Consider the following 20,910-nt stretch of genomic DNA (forward strand, 5'->3'; position numbering starts at 1 on the left):
CTGTGCTGTTAAATCCTTCAATGGCACTGCCAATACAAATTTTTTGAAATGATAGATGATAGCAAAAATATACAGGGGCCCTGGCCTCCATTTAGACCAGTTAATACTTTGCGCCAACTACCACTGTCTGCTACTCAGCAGAAGAGCCCACTCCTGTACCTAGCTATGCCACCTGTTTATTTATGAACATTTTTTGGGCAGACATTTACCTCACTTTATTATTTTGGCCTACTAACTGTGTCAGCCACTCCTTAGTTGTCCTCCGCTGAACAAAGCTATGCCGCCTGTGTACTCCTGTAACCAATTTTGAACTGCTTGTAGCCTACTTTTTTATTTTAGGCCTACTAAGTCTGTCTGTGCCACTCCTTACAGTTGTCCTCCACTGAAAAAAGCTATGCTGCCTGTGTACTCCTGTAACCAATTTTGAACTGCATGTAGCCTACTTTTTTATTTTAGGCCTGCTAAGTCTGTCTGCGCCACTCCTTACAGTTCTCCTCCACTGAACAAAGCTGAGCCGCCACTTTACTCCTGTTTCGAATATTAAACTGCATTTGGCCAACTTGTTTGGTTGGGCCTACTAACTGTGTCTGCCCCTCATTACAGCTGTCCTCTGCACAAAGCTATGCCGCCAGTTCACTCCTGTTACCAGTTTTGAACTGCATTTAGCCTACTTACCGTATTTTCTGGTGTATAAGACGACTGGGCGTATAAGACGACCCCCAACTTTTCCATATAAAATATGGAATTTGGGATATGCCCGCTGTATAAGACGGGGGTCATCTTATACGCCCAGTCATCTTATACGGCGTGTGGTTCCCAGGGTCTGAAGGAGAGGAGACTCTCCTTCAGGCCCTGGGATCCATATTCATGTTAAAAATAAAGAATAAAAATAAAAAATATGTATATACTCACCCCTCCGAGAAGCCTGGCTGTCACTGCTGCAAGCGTCTGCCTCCGTTCCTAAGAATTGCAGAGCATGAAGGACCCTCGATGACGTTGCAGTCCTGTGATTGGTCCGTGACCGCTCATGTGACCGGTCACCTGACCGTGACGTCATCGAAGGTCCTTCACGCTCTGCAATTCTTAGGAACGGAGGCAGACGCTTGCAGCGGTGACAGCCAGGCTTCTCGGAGGGGTGAGTATATACATATTTTTTATTTGTATTCTTTATTTTTTACATGAATATGGATCCCAGGGCCTGAAGGAGAGTTTCCTCTCCTTCAGACCCTGGGAACATCCAGGATCGCTCCCTGCACATGCCGTACCTGGCGTATAAGACGACCCCCGACTTTTGGGACAATTTTTAGGGGTTAAAAGGTCGTCTTATACGCCGGAAAATACGGTACTTTTTTGGCCCTACTAATTGTCAGCCTCTCATTACAGTTGCATGTAGAAAAGCTGCGGAGACACCATCACGTGTTTCTCAACGCAAGCAATGAATAGCCAGGTCCTTCACTGGGAAGGAACATCCACGGGAAGGGCAGCATCCAAAAACGGAAAACCACCTTTGCCAAAACATGGTATCCATCCACAGACAGCTGTTTCGGGGTATTTGTCCCTCATCAGTGTGGAGTAGGAAATCTCATTACAGTTGTCCTCCGCTGAACAAAGCTATGCCGCCTGTTTAGTCCTGTTACCAGTTTTGAACTGCATTTTGCCTACCTTTTTATTTGGGCCCATATCTGTGTTTCCTCGTCATCCTGCCCATTGTCCAGCCACTGCTAGATGACTCTGCTGGTACTTTGACCCAGACCACTACATTCCCCTTGCACTACAGCCAGAATCTGACCCTGCTGAAAGTCCGGTTCCCCTTCCCGCATACTATACCACCTTACACGGGGACAAAGAGGAAGGTGCAGATGAAAGTGCAGGTTCCTTCATCAGGTGGGGGGGGTCATATTCCTTGGCAACGTCACTGGCACAGGGCCCCTCATAGTACGCAAAAGTGTCTCTGCCGGTGGGTGGCACCCCCGCCATCATACACACCGCCGTACTTTGAGGGGCCTTTGTGCCAGTGCCAATGCGAAAGAGTGGGCCCCCCCTTCTTGCTCAGGATCACAGCACTTGCAAAGTTTAAATGCTTACCTCTCCCTGCTCCACTGCCGTGACGCATTCCGCGTTTCCTGGGCCAACGAAAAACTTGAGCCAGCCCTACTCCCCCCCCCCCCCCCCCCCCCCACAACTTTAGCCAAATGACCCCCAGTTTTCAATGCCTAATTATTATTTTTATAAAGTAAATTAAGATTGACAAGCTTCAGTAATAAGAATTTATATTTTTGGCATTAAAATGGCCACTGTAGGTGTTTTCCTGTCCTCCACTCTCTGCCGACTTTGATTCCCCATTGACTTGCATTGGGTTTCGTGTTTCAGTCAACCCCCGACTTTTCGCAATAATCGGACGATTTCACCCGACCCGACTTTTGAGAAAGTCTGGTTTCGCGAAACCCGACTAGATCCTAAAAAAGTAAGTCGCTCAACTCTAGTCCCCAACATTTCGCTCTACACACATTTTAGTTTGAATTTTGTGGGTAGACCACTCCCTCGTAATTGCTGTCCGGTTATTGGCATACAACATCTATTGAATCTTACTGATGTGATCATTTATGAAATGCCTGCTTTCTTCTTTTTTCTTAGTTATGGGATGCATACCCAAAACTAATTAGGTTCCTATATAGGCGTCCGTGTTTCACATACATATTCTATCCGTGTTTTTTTTTTTACTGATAGAACACGCACCCATTATAGTCTATGGGATTGTTTATGTGAATCATGGTTTGCAAAAATTTTAAAAATAAGTGATGTGTGTTTAGACCCGATTTGTGGACAAAACTCTCCCATTCAATGAGTAGGTCAGTCAAAAAACAAAACAAAGCTGAAAGCACTTGGATGACCTCCTAGTGCTGTCCATTTTTTGTTTCTGCTGGCTCTTAGCTAGGAGAAGCTTGAGCATCTCCATCAGATTTTTCATATGGGGAAAATAAGAAAAAAAACAAAAAAACCTTGACTAAATACAAAATCAGTCAGTTTCTCATATGAAAAGAAAACTGATGTGTGAATGAGGCCTAATTGAAATCTTACCATAGTCTAGCTGTAAAGTATACTTGTCATTTCAGGTAACTGTCCAAAGTAAGCCGTTGTGTCTGCACATGAGAATAAACCCTAGTTCTGGCCGTTATGTAACTTCTATCATGCATTTTTCATCACCTTCCTCCCCTGCAGGCTCTGTCTTTAATTTTAAGTTCTCTGATCTAGAGAGTGGAGATTTCCCATGCATAGTAGACAGAAACAGCGGGATTTCTGTAGCGCACATGTATAAGCAGCATGGTAGACTTTATGCAGCAGCACTAAGTAGTGTATGTGATAATATATTTCTGGTAGAAGCTAAGGCTGGGTTCACATTGCGTTAATGGGTGATCGCTAACGGACAGCGTTGCACGGCGAAAATGTCGCAATTAACGCCATGCAACGGGTCCGTTAGCGCACCCATTGACAGCAATGTTAATTTCGCCAGCAGCGCATCACTAGCGCGTGCCTTTTTCGGCTCGCGCTAGCGATGTGCCGTTCTTCTGTGACGCGCCTCGGACGCTGCTTGCAGCGTCCGCGGCGCGCCCGAGGTCCGTTCCCCGCTCTCGCAGATCGGGGATCTGCGAGAGCGGGGACGTTAACGCGACCCCTAAACGCGATCCATAAAAATACATTGCGTTAGCGCAATCCGCTAGCGCTAGCGCTAAACGGATTGCCCTAACGCAATGTGAACCTAGCCTAAGTCACTTGCTAGACAGCTGGTTCTTGATCCGTGCCCTTCCCTGCTTGTGTATCAATCTGTCCTTCTCCTCCCCTCTCAATACCATATAGTAGTAGCTGTAACCTGACTCCTCACTGAGCTGGCAGTCTGTGCTGCTACAACCAAGAAGGCATTGAGTAGCTTTTCAGAATGAATAAGGAATGCAAGCAGGAGGAGAAAAAATGTCTCCCAAATAAGAAAAAAGCTTATTTCCCTGATAAGATATGTTGTAAATGTTCTTATGTTTGCTTGTACTATTTATTTATGCAGAGGTTGTTGAAAAAACAACTGGTATTTAATTACAAGTTGAATTGCCAAGGAGAATGCAGAAGAAAATATTAATTTAGTGAATTTGATCCTTCCCCATTTTTTGACCTTTTAGATTTGTACTTTTGACTAAGTAATGATTGATTTAAAAAATACTTCTATATTTGTGACTAGCTCAGGAACTATAAAAAGTATATGGTTACTCCCTGACTTGCTAATACTGATTGCTCTAGAACAGTGTTTCCCAAACTCCAGTCCTCATGGACCCCACGGGTCATGTTTTCAGGATTTCCATAGTGTTGCACAGGTGAGACAATTCCTGATGCCTTGATACGTCCACTACTTGTGCAATACTAAGGAAATCCTGAAAACACGATCCGAGGGGTCCGTGAGGACTGGAGTTTGGGAAACGCTGCTCTAGAGCATTTAAACTGCATTAAAATCCCATAGAAAATGGGAAAACACTTTAAAGTGTGTATAAAAGCAAAATTGCAGTGAAAAATTAGTTAAACAAAAAGTTACTTGCGCACAGATTTGAGCCCAACAGCCAACGTCAAGCCATCCTTCATTGTTGGGTCTCTGTCCCGACCTTGGCTTAGGAACTGTAAGAGCAGGGCTATGGAGTCGGAGTTGGAGTCGGAGCTCATTTTGGTGGAGTCTGTGTCATGGAAATTGAGGAGTCGGAGGTTTGGCAGCCCTGTGTAACAGGTGTGTTTTTAAAAGGGTTGTCACCCGAAGGATATTATTTGAAAGTCAATTAGGCATGTCAAAAAGTGTGTTGGCGCTGTACATTCATTAAAAATAATGTTCAGTTTGGTATATATTTGTATGTGGCCACATCCAATGTTGTTTCTTCTGGGTTCAGAACGTTTGTCCACCTTTTCCTGCATTCCATGGTGGACCGATGTGATCTGCAGCTTCCATGCTTCCTCTACTAATGAGCTATGTTGTCAGATGTAAAAAGCAAGTATGAGAGGGATGGGGGAAGAAATGTTTAGATATTCCACAGATATGAGATGGCTAGTGAGATAAAATGAGGTTGTGTCAGTGACGGGAGATGAGGATTTGGCAGAAGCCGGACTGCATTACACTCCTGGAAGGTGCAGCTTCTTCCTGGCCACATGGGAACTGGTGCCCGACCACAGGACATGAACTGACCAAAGGCTGCAGAAAAGAGCTCATAAGGGTGAAAAATAAGTCATGTTTTTTTGCTCTGATAAGATTAAAAGTATGAATTACAGTACTTTAAAATATTTATTTTTTTAATTTGCTGGATAACCTTTTCAGGTGGCAACTGCCTAGTCTTGTAGTACTTTAGTGTGTGCCCTTTATAGTGAGGGCAGTTATACCTGACATATTAATTCCTGTACTACTGTATTACTGTATTAAAAACAGAAAATATAGAATACTGCCATATTTGTTTCTAAGGATTTGTAACTTTTCTAATCCTGTAGGTTGCACAGCTTGAAAAAGATAAAGAAGAGCTTCACAGTCAGATATTAAGTATTGATTGCTCAAGAGGTAACAAACATTTAGAGGATCTGCTGGGGGAGAAAGTCTTATTATGCCAAAAGGTGGAGGATTTGAAGGCTGAGGTGAAAGAGCTGCGAGCTGAACGAGAACACTATGGCGTACAAGCCGAAAACGTCCAGAGGATACAAGTGCGACAGATGACTGAGACTCAAGCCGCTCTCCGCTCTCTGGAGGTTGTAGTCATTTTCTGTACAGTCTTAAAAGACGCAGTGACTTATGATTTATTCACATTGCAGGGCTGGGATTCACAGGCAGGGCGGGCGCGCAGGCGCAGTCAGCTGGGCTGCATATGAGGACAGACAGCCAGCGCTCACTGCGTCTGCACCAGGCAGGGGAAAAGAGCACAGGCGCTGGCTATTTTGAAAACGGCGGTAAGGAGGAGGCGGCGCCCGGCGCCAAGAAGATGTGAGTGACAGCTGTGTGCTGTCTAAAGCAGGGGGAAACACCGGCCTCCTTGACTGAATACCAGGTATTTCGGACAAATTATAAAACTGATTATTTCTCAAGTTACAGCACCAAGAACTAAAAGAGCCACCTTGTCAGAATGCAGCATTACTGCTGCACAAGGTGGCTCTTTTAGTTTGAAACGACTGGGGGGGGGGTGACAGGTTCCCTTTAAAGTAATGATGGCCACTCGTTTTTATTTACTTAGCTGCTTTTTTTTCTTGCCATAATACAAATTCTAGCCGTCTATTCAGTAGGACTATCAGCTGTGTATCCACCAGACTTCTGCTCAACACAACTGATGGTCCCAACCCCATTTATAAGGCAAGAAATCCCACTTACTAAACCTGACAGGGCACACCTGTGAAGTGAAAACCATTCCCAGTGACTACCTCTTGACGCTCATCAAGAGAATGCCAAGAGTGTGCAAAGCAGTCATCAAAGCAAAAGGTGGCTACTTTGAAGAACCTAGAATATAAGACACAATTTCAGTTGTTTCACACTTTTTTGTTAAGTATATACCGTATATACTAGAGTATAAGCCGAGATTTTCAGCCCATTTTTTGGGGCTGAAAGTCCCCCTCTCGGCTTATACTCGAGTCATACCCAGGGGTCGGCAGGGGAGTGGAGTCTAATAATACTCACTTGCTCCCGGCGCGGTCCCTGCAGGTCCCTGGTTCTCCTGGCGCCGCAGCTTCTTCCTGTACTGAGCGGTCACATGGTACTGCTCATTACAGTAATGAATATGGACTTGACTCCACTCCCATAGGGGAGGAGCCGCATATTCATTAATGTAATGAGCGGTAACGGTGACCGCTCAGTACAGGAAGAAGCTGTGGCGCCGGAGAACCAGGGACAGCGCCAGGAGCAGGTGAGTATAACGGGGAGGGGGAGCGCTGCGCGAAATTCACCTCTCCTCGTTCCGGGCACCGCTCCGTCTTCAGAGTCTTCCGCAGTGACGCTCAGGTCAGAGGGCACGGTGACGTGGTTAGTGCGCGCCCTCTGCCTGAACGTCAGTGCTCAAGACGGAGCGGCGCCCGGAATGAGGACAGGTAAATATTGAAAGTGCTGGGGGCCTGATCGACGAGAGGTGAGTGAGATTTTTTTTTTTTTATCACAGCATATGGGGCAAATATCTCTATGGATCATAAACTTTATGGGGCGTATTGTGTATGGAGCATCTTATGGGGCCCATCATGAACTGTATGGAGCATTATATGGGGCTCCTCATTCAATATGGATATTCAAATACACTTAACCTACTGATGTATCAATTAATTTTACTTTTATTGGTATCTATTTTTACTTTAGAAATGTACCAGTAGCTGCTGCATTTCCCACCCTAGGCTTATACTCGAGTCATTACGTTTTCCCAGTTATTTTGTGGCAAAATTAGGGGGGTGGGATTATACTCGAGTATATACTGTAATTCAACATGTGTTAATTCATAGTTTTGATGCCTTCAGTGTGAATGTACATTTTCATAGTCATGAAACTACAGAAAAATCTTTAAATGAGAAGGTGTGTCCAAACTTTTGGTCTGTACTGTATATGTTAATAAATAGATCTGGGAATTAAAATAAGTTCCACAATTGGATGTGTTTAAAAAAAAAAAAAAAGTTACTGCGCTGAGATTTTCTAAATGTTCCCCTGCTACGTACTGTAAAGCCTCCTTCATGTCCATGTTTCCAGTCCGTATGATGCTATTCACATGTCCATGTTTTTAAATGGGCCGTGTGTCCGTGTAAAATACATGGAGACATATCCGTTTTTTCTGGCAGTGCGGATGACCAGGACCTATACAAATCTGTGGATCGTGAAAAACACATACAGCGCACAGATGGCATCAGTATATGGGCTGTGTGCTTTCTTTATTTAACATGGCACAGGATAGAAGAAGCTGTGTCATTTATTTATTTCTTCTTATCCATCATGGCAAAAACGGACCCACTGGTAACATCGGTACCAGTTTTACATGTACGTGTGTTATACAGTTATACACAACGTGTGAAGTATGTGTAATGGCTGTGTCTGACCTGCAGGGACATTATCCGATCATACCACAGCTGTTGGGCAGTGGAAGACTGGAATAAAATATAGAGAAATTACAGCATGGGATCGCCGCTGATTGTTTCTGTGAGGTAAAACGTTTCACTGCATGTTTTTAACCCCTTCACCCCCAAGGGTGGTTTGCACGTTAATGACCAGGCCAATTTTTACAATTCTGACCACTGTCCCTTTATGAGGTTATAACTCTGGAACGCTTCAACGGATCTTGGCGATTCTGACATTGTTTTCTCGTGACATATTGTACTTCATGATAGTGATAAAATTTATTCAATATAATTTGCGTTTATTTGTGAAAAAAACGAATATTTGGCGAAAAGTTTGAAAATTTCGCAATTTTCCAACTTTGAATTTTTATGCCCTTAAATCACAGACATATGTCACGCAAAATACTTAATAAGTAACATTTCCCACATGTCTACTTTACATCAGCACAATTTTGGAACCAAAATTTTTTTTTGTTGACGGAGTTATAAGGGTTAAAAGTTGACCAGCAATTTCTCATTTTTACAACACCATTTTTTTTTAGGGACCACATCTCATTTGAAGTCATTTTGAGGGGTCTATATGATAGAAAATACCCAAGTGTGACACCATTCTAAAAACTGCACCCCTCAAGATACTCAAAACCACTTTCAAGAAGTTTATTAACCCTTCAGGTGTTTCACAGAAATTTTTGGAATGTTTAAATAAAAATGAACATTTAACTTTTTTTCACAAAAAAATTATTTCAGCTCCAATTTGTTTTATTTTACCAAGGGTAACAGGAGAAAATAGACCCCAAAATTTGTTGTACAATTTGTCCTGAGTACGCTGATACCCCATATGTGGGGGTAAACCACTGTTTGGGCGCATGGCAGAGCTCGGAAGGAAAGGAGCGCCATTTGACTTTTCAATGCAAAATTGACCGGAATTGAGATGGGACGCCATGTTGCATTTGGAGAGCCCCTGATGTGCCTAAACATTGAAACCCCCCACAAGTGACACCATTTTGGAAATTAGACCCCTTAAGGAACTTATCTAGATGTGTGTTGAGCACTTTGACCCAACAAGTGCTTCACAGAAGTTTATAATGCAGAGCCGTAAAAATAAAAAATCATATTTTTTCACAAAAATGATCTTTTTGCCCCCATTTTTTTATTTCCCCAAGGGTAAGAGAAGAAATTAGACCACAAAAGTTGTTGTGCAATTTGTCCTGAGTACGACGATACCCCATATGTGGGGGTAAACCACTGTTAGGAGCGCTATTTTACTTTTCAATGCAAAATTGACTGGAATTAAGATGGGATGCCATGTTGCGTTTGGAGAGCCCCTGATGTGCCTAAACATTAAAAAACCCCACAAGTGACACCATTTTGGAAAGTAGACCCCCTAAGGAACTTATCTAGATGTGTTTTGAGAGCTTTGAACCCCCAAGTGTTTCACTACAGTTTATAACGCAGAGCCGTGAAAATAAAAATTCTTTTTTTGTTCACAAAAATGATTTTTTAGCCCCCAGTTTTGTATTTTCACAAGGGTATCAGGATAAATTGGACCTCAAACGTTGTTGTCCAATTTGTCCTGAGTACGCTGATACCCCATATGTGGGGGGGGACCACTGTTTGGGCGCATGACAGAGCTCGGAAGGGAAGGAGCGCCATTTGGAATGCAGACTTAAATGGATTGGTCTGCAGGCGTCACGTTGCATTTGCAGAGCCCCTGATGAACCCAAACAGTACAAACCCCCCACAAGTGACCCCATATTGGAAACTAGACCCCCCAAGGAACTTATCTAGATGTGTTGTGAGAACTTTGAACCCCCAAGTGTTTCACTACAGTTTACAACGCAGAGCCGTGAAAATAAAAAATCCTTTTTTTTCCCACAAAACTTATTTTTTGGCCCCCAGTTTTGTATGTTCCCAAGGGTAGCAGGAGAAATTGGACCCCAAAAGATGATGTCCAATTTGTCCTGAGTACGCTGATACCCCATATGTTGGGGTAAACCCCTGTTTGGGCACACGGGAGAGCTCTGAAGGGAAGGAGCACTGTTTTCCTTTTTCAACGCAGAATTGGCTGGAATTCAGATCGGATGCCATGTCCCGTTTGGAGAGCCCCTGATGTGCCTAAACAGTGGAAACCCCCCAATTATAACTGAAACCCTAATCCAAACACACCCCTTACCCTAATCCCAACAGTAACCCTAACCACTCCTCTAACCCAGACACACCAACCCTATTCCCAACCATAAATGTAATCCAAACCCTAACCCTATCTTTAGCCCCAACCCTAACCCTAGCCCCAACCCTAGCCCCAACCCTAACCCTTGCTCTAACCCTTGCCCTAACCCTTGCCCTAACCCTAGCCCTAACTCTAGGCCTAACTCTAGGCCTAACCCTAACCCTAATGGGAAAATGGAAATAAATACATTTTTTAATTTTTTTATTTTTCCCTAACTAAGGGGGTGATGAAGGGGGGGTTTAATTTTACTTTTATAGCGGGTTTTTTAGCGGATTTTTATGATTGGCAGCCGTCACACACTGAAAGACGCTTTTCATTGCAAAAAATATTTTTTGCGGTACCACATTTTGAGAGCTGTAATTTTTCCATATTTGAGTCCACAGAGTCATGTGAGATCTTGTTTTTTGCGGGCCGAGTTGACGTTTTTATTGGTTACATTTTCGGACACATGACTTTTTTGATCGCTTTTTATTCCGATTTTTGTGAGGTAGAGTGATCAAAAACCAGCTATTCATGAATTTCTTTTGGGGGAGGCGTTTATACCGTTCCGCGTTTGGTAAAATTGATAAAGCCGTTTTATTCGTCGGGTCAGTACGATTACAACGATATCTCATTTATATCATTTTTTTTATGTTTTGGCGCTTTTATACGATAAAAACTATTTTATAGAAAAAATAATTATTTTGGTATCGCTTTATTCTCAGGACTATAACTTTTTTATTTTTTTGCTGATGATGCTGTATGGCAGCTCGTTTTTTGCGGGACAAGATGACGTTTTCAGCGGTACCATGGTTATTTATATCAGTCTTTTTGATCGCGTGTTATTCCACTTTTTGTTCGGCGGTATGATAATAAAGCGTTGTTTTTTGCCTCGTTTTTTTTTTTTTTTTCTTACGGTGTTTACTGAAGGGGTTAACTAGTGGGGCAGTTTTATAGGTTGGGTCGTTACGGACGCGGCGATACTAAATATGTGTACTTTTATTGTTTTTTTTATTTTATTTAGCTAAAGAAATGTATTTATGGGAATAATATATATATATTTTTTTCTTTATTTAGGATATTTTTTTTATTTTTTTTTTACACACGTGGGGAATTTTTTTTTTAACTTTTTTACTTTGTCCCAGGGGGGGACATCACAGATCATTGATCTGGCAGTGTGCACAGCACTCTGTCAGATCGACGATCTGCTGTGCAGGGCTGCAGGCTTACCAGCGCCTGCTCTGAGCAGGCACTCGGTAAGCCACCTCCCTCCCTGCAGGACCCGGATGCCGCGGCCATCTTGGATCCGGGACCTGCGGCGAGGAGGGAGGTAGGAGACCCTCGGAGCAACGCGATCACATTGCGTTGCTCCGGGGGTCTCAGGGAAGCCCGCAGGGAGCCCCCTCCCTGCGCAATGCTTCCCTATACCGCCGGTACACCGCGATCATGTTTGATCGCGGTGTGCCGGGGGTTAATGTGCCAGGGGCGGTCCGTGACTGCGATAGTCAGCTGACACCCGGCCGCGATCGGCCGCGCTCCCCCCGTGAGTGCGGCCGATCGGCTATGACGTACTATCCCGTCGAGGGTCAGATAGGCCCAGGTCACCTCGACGGGATAGTACGTCTAAGGTCACAGAGGGGTTAAACATGTTTTACCTCAAAAAAAGAATCATCTGCGATCCTATGCTGTCCTGTTAGTATATTCTCTTTTGCTTCCTACCCTGCCCGGGAGCTGTGGCATGATCAGACCATGTCCCTGCACAGTCAGACACGGCCATTACACAGTACACAGCAGGGGCACATTTATAAGATTATCTCAGTACAGGAACATTTTATTTAAACACATCCAATTGTGGAACTTATTATTACCGTGTTCTAAAATCTGTTAATTAAAATGTACTTTGACAGCTCCTTTACCTCTTCGAATTAATAGCAGGTTCATCATCAGCTGCAGCTCTCACAGCTCTGCTGTATTGCAACAATATTGCAGCCCTGTCTGCCTGTGAGCTGGAAATTGAATCACACAACTCTGCACTGCGATCAGGAGAGCAGTGAGCAGCCATTAGATATCAGTAATTCAGTCATATTTGCCAATTCACCTTGTAGAGAATAACCTGTATCTCTATCTATTTCATAATGTACTTCTGTCTTCTCCAGGCTGAGAAGCAGTCATTAAAACTACAGCATGAACGTCTGGAGAATGAGCTGCAGGCAGCCACAGAACAAAACGACCTCCTAAACAAGAAGCTGCACAAAGCTGAGCGAGATGTTCATTCTCTCACTAGCAAAGTGAGTAGTACTCGTGGATCATATAAGACCATACGATTTTTTTTTTAGCAACTGAAGGTTATGAGCATAATTCATATAATTTTTTTTGTTTGTGTTTTTTTAAGCCACTTTTCTTTTTTTATCATGTGGCATTCACTGATGTTTACTGTGCCAGATTCATAAAAATTCCAATTTGTGCTATCAAAAATGGTCTTTCTCTGTCTTTAAACATTTTTGTGACTTATGAGCAAAAAGTCACAAATTTTTCAAAAGGTAGCACACATTGTTCAAAAATTCAAAAAAGGCAATGAAGAAAATTTATGACATTTTGCAACTTTTTGAAGTGGAAAATTAATAAGATAAGCAAAAGCATCTTGAAACCCTAAACCCCATCTGCCCACATTTTTAGCCCTAACTAAAAAAAAAAAAAATTCCAAGGCAAGCACATATAAAATGCAAATGGACAGGGGGATTTGGTGCAAATGAAAAAAGGCTCAAAACGCCAAAAAAATTAGACCTAAAATATCCACAAATGCAATAATGAGTCGGATACAATATTTCAACCATGGTTGGCCATACCATTACATTGCAATTCCGATATATGCATCTAAATGGTAAGTGCTTGTAATGCACACATTCTGCATAGTGGATCTCTACACTAGCCAATAGAGGAAGTGTCCAGGCTGTCTTTCTGATGTCCATAAAGCCTTAAAACAAACTTAATTCTTCTTTATTGCATCCAGAGGCTGGAACATTTAACAGGTTATTCCCTTCTTTTTAGATAGGTAAAAACAAGCAAATTTGCAATTTGTTAAAATTTCTGTCCATTACTCAAGAATGGAGTCATTTTTATTAATATTGTTTATGGCTGTTGTTTAGAGAACCAGCCACTGGTTTCCTATTGCCTTATAAGTTTTTTTAAAGAGTTTGTCTCATCACCCCTAGTCCCTTTCATGGCACTACAGCTAAAAAAAATTTTATTTTTATTTTTTTTACTCTGCATGAGCTTTGCAGACAGCTGATTTTCACCACAAAATGAGAAGGTGGGATATGGCGTGCTGTATCACGTTTGTAACAGAAAAAAGTTTTTTTTTACTCTGCAACAGCTCTGCGCACACAGATGAAGTTCAGTGACACAAAATGACAAGGTGACATATGCCTTGCTGAATCAAGTTAGCAACTGAAAAAGATTGATTTTGAACGGTCTACTCATGCATGGAGCACATTAGAAGCATTGCACAACACACTTCTATGAAATGTGCCCTGCTGTCTGTCTGTGGACCTCACTAATGGCTTAAGAAGAAAAAAACTGCTGGAAGTCTATTTCACTGCCACACAGGACACTAGCTATGTAAACTATCTGACTTAGAAACAACCGCCTAGCTAACTAGCTAAAATCTATCAGCACCCAGGACCAGCGTCAGGAGAATCCTCCCTGCACGGTTTTACTGACAAAATGGCACAAGCAAGATGTCTGCTGTTTATATGGAGAGGGACATTCAGCCATTGACACAAGTCTTTGTGTTTCAACATTGTGGATGTTTCCTGCGCCCTTATTGTCTAGCCACAATGTGCATACATAAATTTAGGAAACAAAAATTCCTCTGATCTCTCCCCAACCCCTCCGTTCATCAAATAGATGCCCCCTGCTCATCATACACCACCACTTTTCTAGCCAAAGTGCTAAAAATACCTTAGTGGCAATGCAAATATTTTCCTGCACCTTTACCAAATGTTACCATTTTTCACGATTTGAAGAAAATTTGCTCATGTTTTCGAGTAAGAACCCAAATGTGCCATATTCTGCATTTGTTTGGTAATCGTTTTACGAACATTTTCACTCATCTCTAGTCTTATGTCATTGCACTTCATCGCATAAAAGCAGTCCTTGACCAGTTTCAAGTCCGCGCTCACTGACGGAAAACAAACTTCTCATCTCTCATATCCTCCCTCTCTCACAACCCTACACAAGCATTTCAACACTTTCAATTCTCTACTCCGTACCCCAGCACCTCCTCCCTCTTCTCTCATTTCTGCTGAAGCCTTTGCCTCTTTCTTTAAGCAGAAGATCAATACGATACGAGAAAGCTTTGGCCTGCAGCCCCTAATGCCCCTCTTAGCTGCTCAGCCCGGTTCCTCCAAGACCAGCTTCTCCACCATGACAGAAGATCAGCTCTCCACCCTCCTGCCAAGATCCTATCTCACCACTTGCACGCTTGACCGCTCCCGTCCCACCTCATGCCTAACCTCGCCACAGCCTTCATCCAACCCTAACACATCTCTTCAACCTCTCACTTACAAATGGTGTTTTCCCCTCATCCTTTAAGAATGCCTCGATCACACCCATCCTCAAAACGCCCTCCCTCGACCGATCCTCTGTGTCTAGCTATCACCCGATATCTCTTCTCCCTTATGTCTCAAAACTACTGGAACAGCCTGTCCATCTTGAACTGTCCTCCCACCTCTCCTCCTGCTCCTTCTTTGCTCGGCTACAATCTGGCTTCCGACCGCATCACTCAACTTAAACATCCCTAACCAAAGTCGCCAATGACCTACTAACCGCCAAGAGCAAGCGACACTACTGTCGTCCTCCTCCTGGACCTGTCTTCTGCCTTTGACACCATGGACCAATCCCTTCTGCTACAGATTCTCTCATCTCTTGGCATCACAGACTTGGCCCTATCCTGGATCTTGTTATGTCTACTAGACCGAACATTCAGTGTCTCCCTCTCCCACACCACCTCCTCACCTCGCCCCCTGTCTGTTGGTTTTCCCCCAAGGCTCAGTTCTAGGACCCCTGCTCTTCTCCATCTACACTTTCGGCCTGGGACAGCTCATAGAATCCCATGGTTTGCAGTATCATCTCTACGCCGATGACACGCAGATCTACCTATCTGGACCTGACCTCACCTCCTTACTGACCAAAATGCCACAATGTCTGTCTGCTCTTTCAGCTTTCTTTTCTGCTCGCTTTCTAAAACTGAACATGGACAAAACAGAACTCCTCATCTTTCCCACATCCCACGCTACCCCTCCACCAGACCTCTCCATCAATGTCAATGGCTGCTCGCTTTCCCCAGTCCCACATGCTCGGTGCCTTGGGATGATCCCTCTCTTTCAAGTCACATATCCAAGCCCTTGCCTCCTCCTGCTGACTCAAACGCAAAAATATTTCCCGGATCCGTGCATTCCTTGATCATGAAACCACAAAAACACTAGTGCATTGCCTTATCTTCTTCCTCAACTACTGCAACCTCCTACTCTCTGGCCTCCACTCTAGCACTCTGGCTTCACTTCAATCCATCCTACACTTTGCTGCCCTACTAATCCACCTGTCTCCCCGTTATTCCCCAGCCTCTCCTCTCTGTTAAGCACTTCACTGGCTTCTTATTGTCCAGAATCTCCAGTCCAAAATCCTAACTATGACCTACAAAGTCATCCTCATCCTGTCTCCTCCATACATCTGTGACATGGTCTCCCGGTACTTACCTACATGCAAGCTTCGATCCTCTCAAGATCTCATTCTCTACTCCCTTTTATCTCTTCCCACAACCACATCTAAGACTTCTCCCGTGCTTCCCCTTTACTCTGGAACTCTCTACCCCAACACATCAAGCTCTCGCCTACCATGGAAACTTTCAAAAAGAACATGAAGACCCACCTCTTCTGACAAGCCTACAACCTGTAGTGATCCTTAGTCTACTGAACCTCTGCACGACCAGCTCTACCCTCTCCTAGTGTATCCTCACCCATCCCCTGTAGATTGTGAGCCCTCGTGGGCAGGGTCCTCTCCTTCTGTACCTGTCTGCCTTGTTTTGCTCATTTTTATTGTACTTGTCTGTTTGCCCCTTTTCACATGTAAAGCTCCATGGAATAAATAGCGCTATAAAAATGTCTAATAATGATAAATAATAATAAATAACTGATTTTACCAGGCAAGCCATTATGCTTTCTGGGGACCCTCTATGATGTTTATATGGCCAGAAAAGGCATATCAATCAGGAGATCTCTTCATGAGACAACAGTGTTACATTTTTAGATATGCTAGAGATGCTGGCCACAAATCTTGATGATGATGATTTTGTTTCAGTCCAATATTTCTAATGCTAATCTTCAACTTTTAATAATGTTTTTTTTTATTAACCTCAGATTGATGAGCTCAAGCATTTCCAGAAAATTGAAATTGACAATATCAAACTAGAAGCCGCAAGAACTAAGAATGATGCGGAAAAAGACAAAGACCGGCTTCAAGGTCGACTTGATGGTAATACATCTCTTTTGTACCTATAGGGGTTTTTTATTTTCTTCTTACTTCACTTCCCCCTACTCTTTCCTGTTTCATTTTTGTTGCTCTGTATTGACCAATAAACCTTGCGGCTATGAATAAGGAATTTGATACTCTGCACAGATCTGATAACATCAGAATTTCCTGTGATGGATTTTCAGTTCCTTCTTTGCATATTGGGCCTCTTTTCTAATATATTAATGTCATTCTTGTACCTTTTTAAATACAGATGTATTTTTGTTTGCCTTCCTTTTAGCATAACATATAGCTGTAGTTTGTATGTATTTTAAATATGGGTCTAATAATTACATTATGTTGAATCCTTAGTACTAGTGACTGAAAATGATATCCTTAAAGCATCGATGGAGCACCAGAATGAGTTACTGGCTGAGAAGGAACGGGAATTAATACGTAAAATTCAGGCGACTAAAGAAGCAGGATTTCAGCAAATCGCCACAATTCAAGATGAAAGGTGAGCTGTGAATATTATCAGTTTTCATTTCTTTTTTTTTTTTTGCCTATTCCCTTTTTCATTTTCTGGAACTTTCTTTTTTTTCCCTCATTTTAAGGCTTGAACTGGAAAACAGACTAGCTGAACTAGAAAAGTATAAAGAGAAGCAAGAGCAACATAAACATTCAGAAATCAGTCAACTTGAAGAAAAACTGCGTATTGCACAGTTAGCAGAGGAATCTGCTAGGAGAGAGCTTCTAAGTTTAAGGTTTGCCGGCTTTTAATGTAGTTTGTATGTCTATTATTCTGTAAGAAGCCCTTGGTGCTGATGGTAAACTGAGGTGTGTTGCAGAGTGGCTACACGAGCTCCTCCATGCTGAGAAAAAAAGCTGGAAAAGACTTCCGCTTAAGGCCTTCATGACATTTGAGGTAAACTTGCATCGAAACAATCATGCGGGCACAAGAGCAGTGCCTGCACGATCGCCACCAGGAGCCTTGCTTAAGTAAAAATCAGTCCTCAGCTGGTACTGCGAGAAGCTGTGCCTGCACCCCCTGGGCCATTTACCCCCCCTAAATGTTACGATGCAGCACATTTACAAGCGGGAGGAGGCTGCCTCTCCCTTCAGATTGGCCCCCTGCATTGTCAACACAAGTGCCCGATCATTGCCTTGGCAACATAAGGTAGCCATGACCACTTCTGTGTCTGCCAGCGATGGCAAGCCTCTTGGGCCACGTGTTCACGTTGCGGATTGGTGTGCTGATTTTTCCACACTGTTTTTGCACAATCCACAGGTAAACCGCACTGTGGATTTACCACGGTTTTTGTGCGGATTCCACTTGCAGTTTTACACCTGCGGATTCCTATTGAGGAGCAGGTGTAAACCACTGCGGAATCCGCACAAAGAATTGACATGCTGCGGAAAAAACACCGCTGCGTTTCCACACGTTTTTTTTCCGCAGCATGTGCACTGCCGATTTTGTTTTCCATACGTTTACATGGTACTGTACAAAGCATGGAAAACAGCTGTAGATCCGCAGCGTCAAATCTGCTGCGGATCCGCAGCAAAATCTGCAATGTGTGCACATAGCCTATGATCATGATCAGAGTATGATCTAAGAGACTTCTGTCAATGCAGCACTGACGTGTATAATGCACTGCAGTGCTGGTGAATTTGCAATGCATTATACCAGCAATCAGAGTAATAAAATAAAGTTAAAGTCCCTTGGAAGGACAAAGCAAGAAAAAAAAATGTAAACATATAAAAAAAGATAAAATAAGCATACAAGATGAAAAAAGTGTGAAAGCACTAAATAGGTATCTTTTATGTGAGAAAAAAAAAATACACATTTTGATATCGCTACATCTGGAACAACCCAAGCTATAAGGCTATATGCACACGTTCAGGATTTTTAGTGTTTTTTTCAGCCGTTTTCCTCTGGAAAAAAACGCTTAATGCGCTTACATAAGCATCCCATAATTTAATGCATTCCGCATTTTTTGTGCACATGCTGCGTTTTTTTCCGCGGCGGAATCGCATTCCGGAAAAAAAACGCAGCATGTTCATTCTTTGTGCGGAATCGTGGGGATTCCGCACACATAGGAATGCATTGATCCGCTTACTTCCCGCATGGGGCTATGCCCACCATGTGCAAAGTAAGCGGATCATGTGCGGCTGGTACCCAGGGTGGAGGAGAGGAGACTCTCCTCCAGGCCCTGGGAACCATGTACCTAAAAAAGAATTAAAATGAAAAATCGTCATATTCTCGCCTTCCGGTGGCCCACGCAGCCTTCCCGGTCCTCGCGATGCTCCCATTCCAAGTAATGCCTTGTGACAATGACCTGTGATGACGTAGCGGTCTCGCGTGATGCTACATCATCTGGGGTCATTGCCCCGAGGCATTACTGGGAATGAGAGCTGCCGGGAGCATCGCGAGGAGCGGGAAAGCTGCGGGGGCCACCGGAAGGTGAGAATATCATGATTTTTTTTATTATTATTTTTAACATTAGATCTTTTACTATTGATGCTGCATAGGCAGCATCAAAAGTAAAAGATCTGTCACACTTGTCAAACACTATGTTTGACAAGTGTGACGAACCGGTCAATCAGTTTTCCAAGCGATGCTACAAATCGCTTGGAAAACGCTAGCATTCTGCAAGCTAATTACGCTTGCAAAACGCTAGTGTTTAGCGGGAATACGCATGCCAATTCTGCATGTGTATTTCCCGCGGCAGAGAGTTTCAGAATTGCCACGGAAATTCTGCAACGTGTGCACATAGCCTAAAACTGTCACACTATTTAACCCCTTTATGTACTCCTTAAGAAAAAAAAAAAAAAGTGGCAAATCGACCACACCGCTGCATGACCAGCTCTACCCTCACCTACTGTATCCTCACCCATCCCTTGTAGATTGTGAGCCTTCGCGGGCAGGGTCCTCTCTCCTCCTGTACCAGTTATGACTTGTATTGTTCAAGATTATTGTACTTGTTTTTATTATGTATACCCCTCCTCACATGTAAAGCGCCATGGAATAAATGGCGCTATAACAATTAATAATAATAATAATAATAATAATAAATAAGCTATGATTTTTAATCCTCTCTCCAAAAAAAAAGTGAAATAAAATGTAATCAAGAAGGCGAATGTAGATCAATATAGCATCACTGAAAACGCCATCTTGTCCTGCAAAAGCAAGCCACCATACAGCTCCGTCAGCAGAGAATTAAATAAAGTTATAGCTCTCGGAATATAGTGATGTGAAAAACATTTTCTATAAAATTTTGTTTTTAAAGGGAACTTGTCACCCCCCTCAGGTGTTTTTATCTAAAAGCCATCTTGTGCAGCACAAATGCTGCATTCTGACAAGGTGGCTCTTTTAGTTATGATGCCTGCACACGCTGAAATAATCACTTATGAAATGTGCCCCCTCATACCCTGAAATCGCCAGGGAGGCGAGTCTTTCCTTCCTAATCAGACGCAGCACAGCCTTCACTGTGGGCCTGTGCGCGCCGGGCGCTGCCTCCTCTTGCTGCATTATCGTCCCCGGCGCCTGCGCATTAAGTTTTTTTCGGGCATGCGCAGTTGCGCTGCCCTTTTGTACTTACAGCGCAGGCGCCGGGGACTCTGATGAAGCAAGAGGAGGCAGCGCCCGGCACGACGGCTGTGCTGCGTCTGATTAGGAAGGAAAGACCCGCCTCCCTGGCAATTTCAGGGTATGAGGGGGCACATTTCATAAGTGATTATTTCAGCGTGTGCAGGCATCATAACTAAAAGAGCCACCTTGGCAGAATGCAGCATTTGTGCTGCACAAAGTGGCTCTTTTAGTTACAAACGCCTGAGGGGGGTGACAGGTTCCCTTTAATGTGTAAAAGCTGCAAAACATTATATAATTTATTTTAAGTGGTTTGCAAAAGTATTTACCCTTTTGGCTTTTTACCGATTTTCATCACATTACAACCTGTGTTTAAATATTTTTGTAATCCGATTTGAGTGTAATGCATCAGCACTAAATAGTCTAACTAGAACAATAAATACTATTGCGCTAAATGGCTATGTTAACAGAAATAAATTAATGATAAGGTATGTTTGAAACCTTGAAATAAGCGCAAAAAGGGCAC

The 20,910-nt window shown here is 43.2% G+C and overlaps 1 protein-coding gene across 4 annotated transcripts in view; it reads left to right on the forward strand.

The window, feature by feature from the left end:
• CEP83 (centrosomal protein 83) overlaps positions 1–20,910 on the forward strand; it is a 98,942-nt gene that overhangs the window by 30,031 nt on the left and 48,001 nt on the right. For all 4 annotated transcript variants that reach the window (XM_077265403.1, XM_077265402.1, XM_077265405.1 and 1 more), the window contains 5 exons: positions 5,506–5,757; positions 12,448–12,579; positions 16,708–16,822; positions 17,171–17,315; positions 17,413–17,562. In XM_077265403.1, the coding sequence (XP_077121518.1) occupies positions 5,506–5,757; positions 12,448–12,579; positions 16,708–16,822; positions 17,171–17,315; positions 17,413–17,562 (794 nt within the window). The remainder of the gene's footprint in view (positions 1–5,505; positions 5,758–12,447; positions 12,580–16,707; positions 16,823–17,170; positions 17,316–17,412; positions 17,563–20,910) is intronic.

The sequence above is a fragment of the Ranitomeya variabilis genome, chromosome 5, assembly GCF_051348905.1.
Source record: "Ranitomeya variabilis isolate aRanVar5 chromosome 5, aRanVar5.hap1, whole genome shotgun sequence".
Taxonomy (NCBI): Eukaryota; Metazoa; Chordata; class Amphibia; order Anura; family Dendrobatidae; genus Ranitomeya; species Ranitomeya variabilis.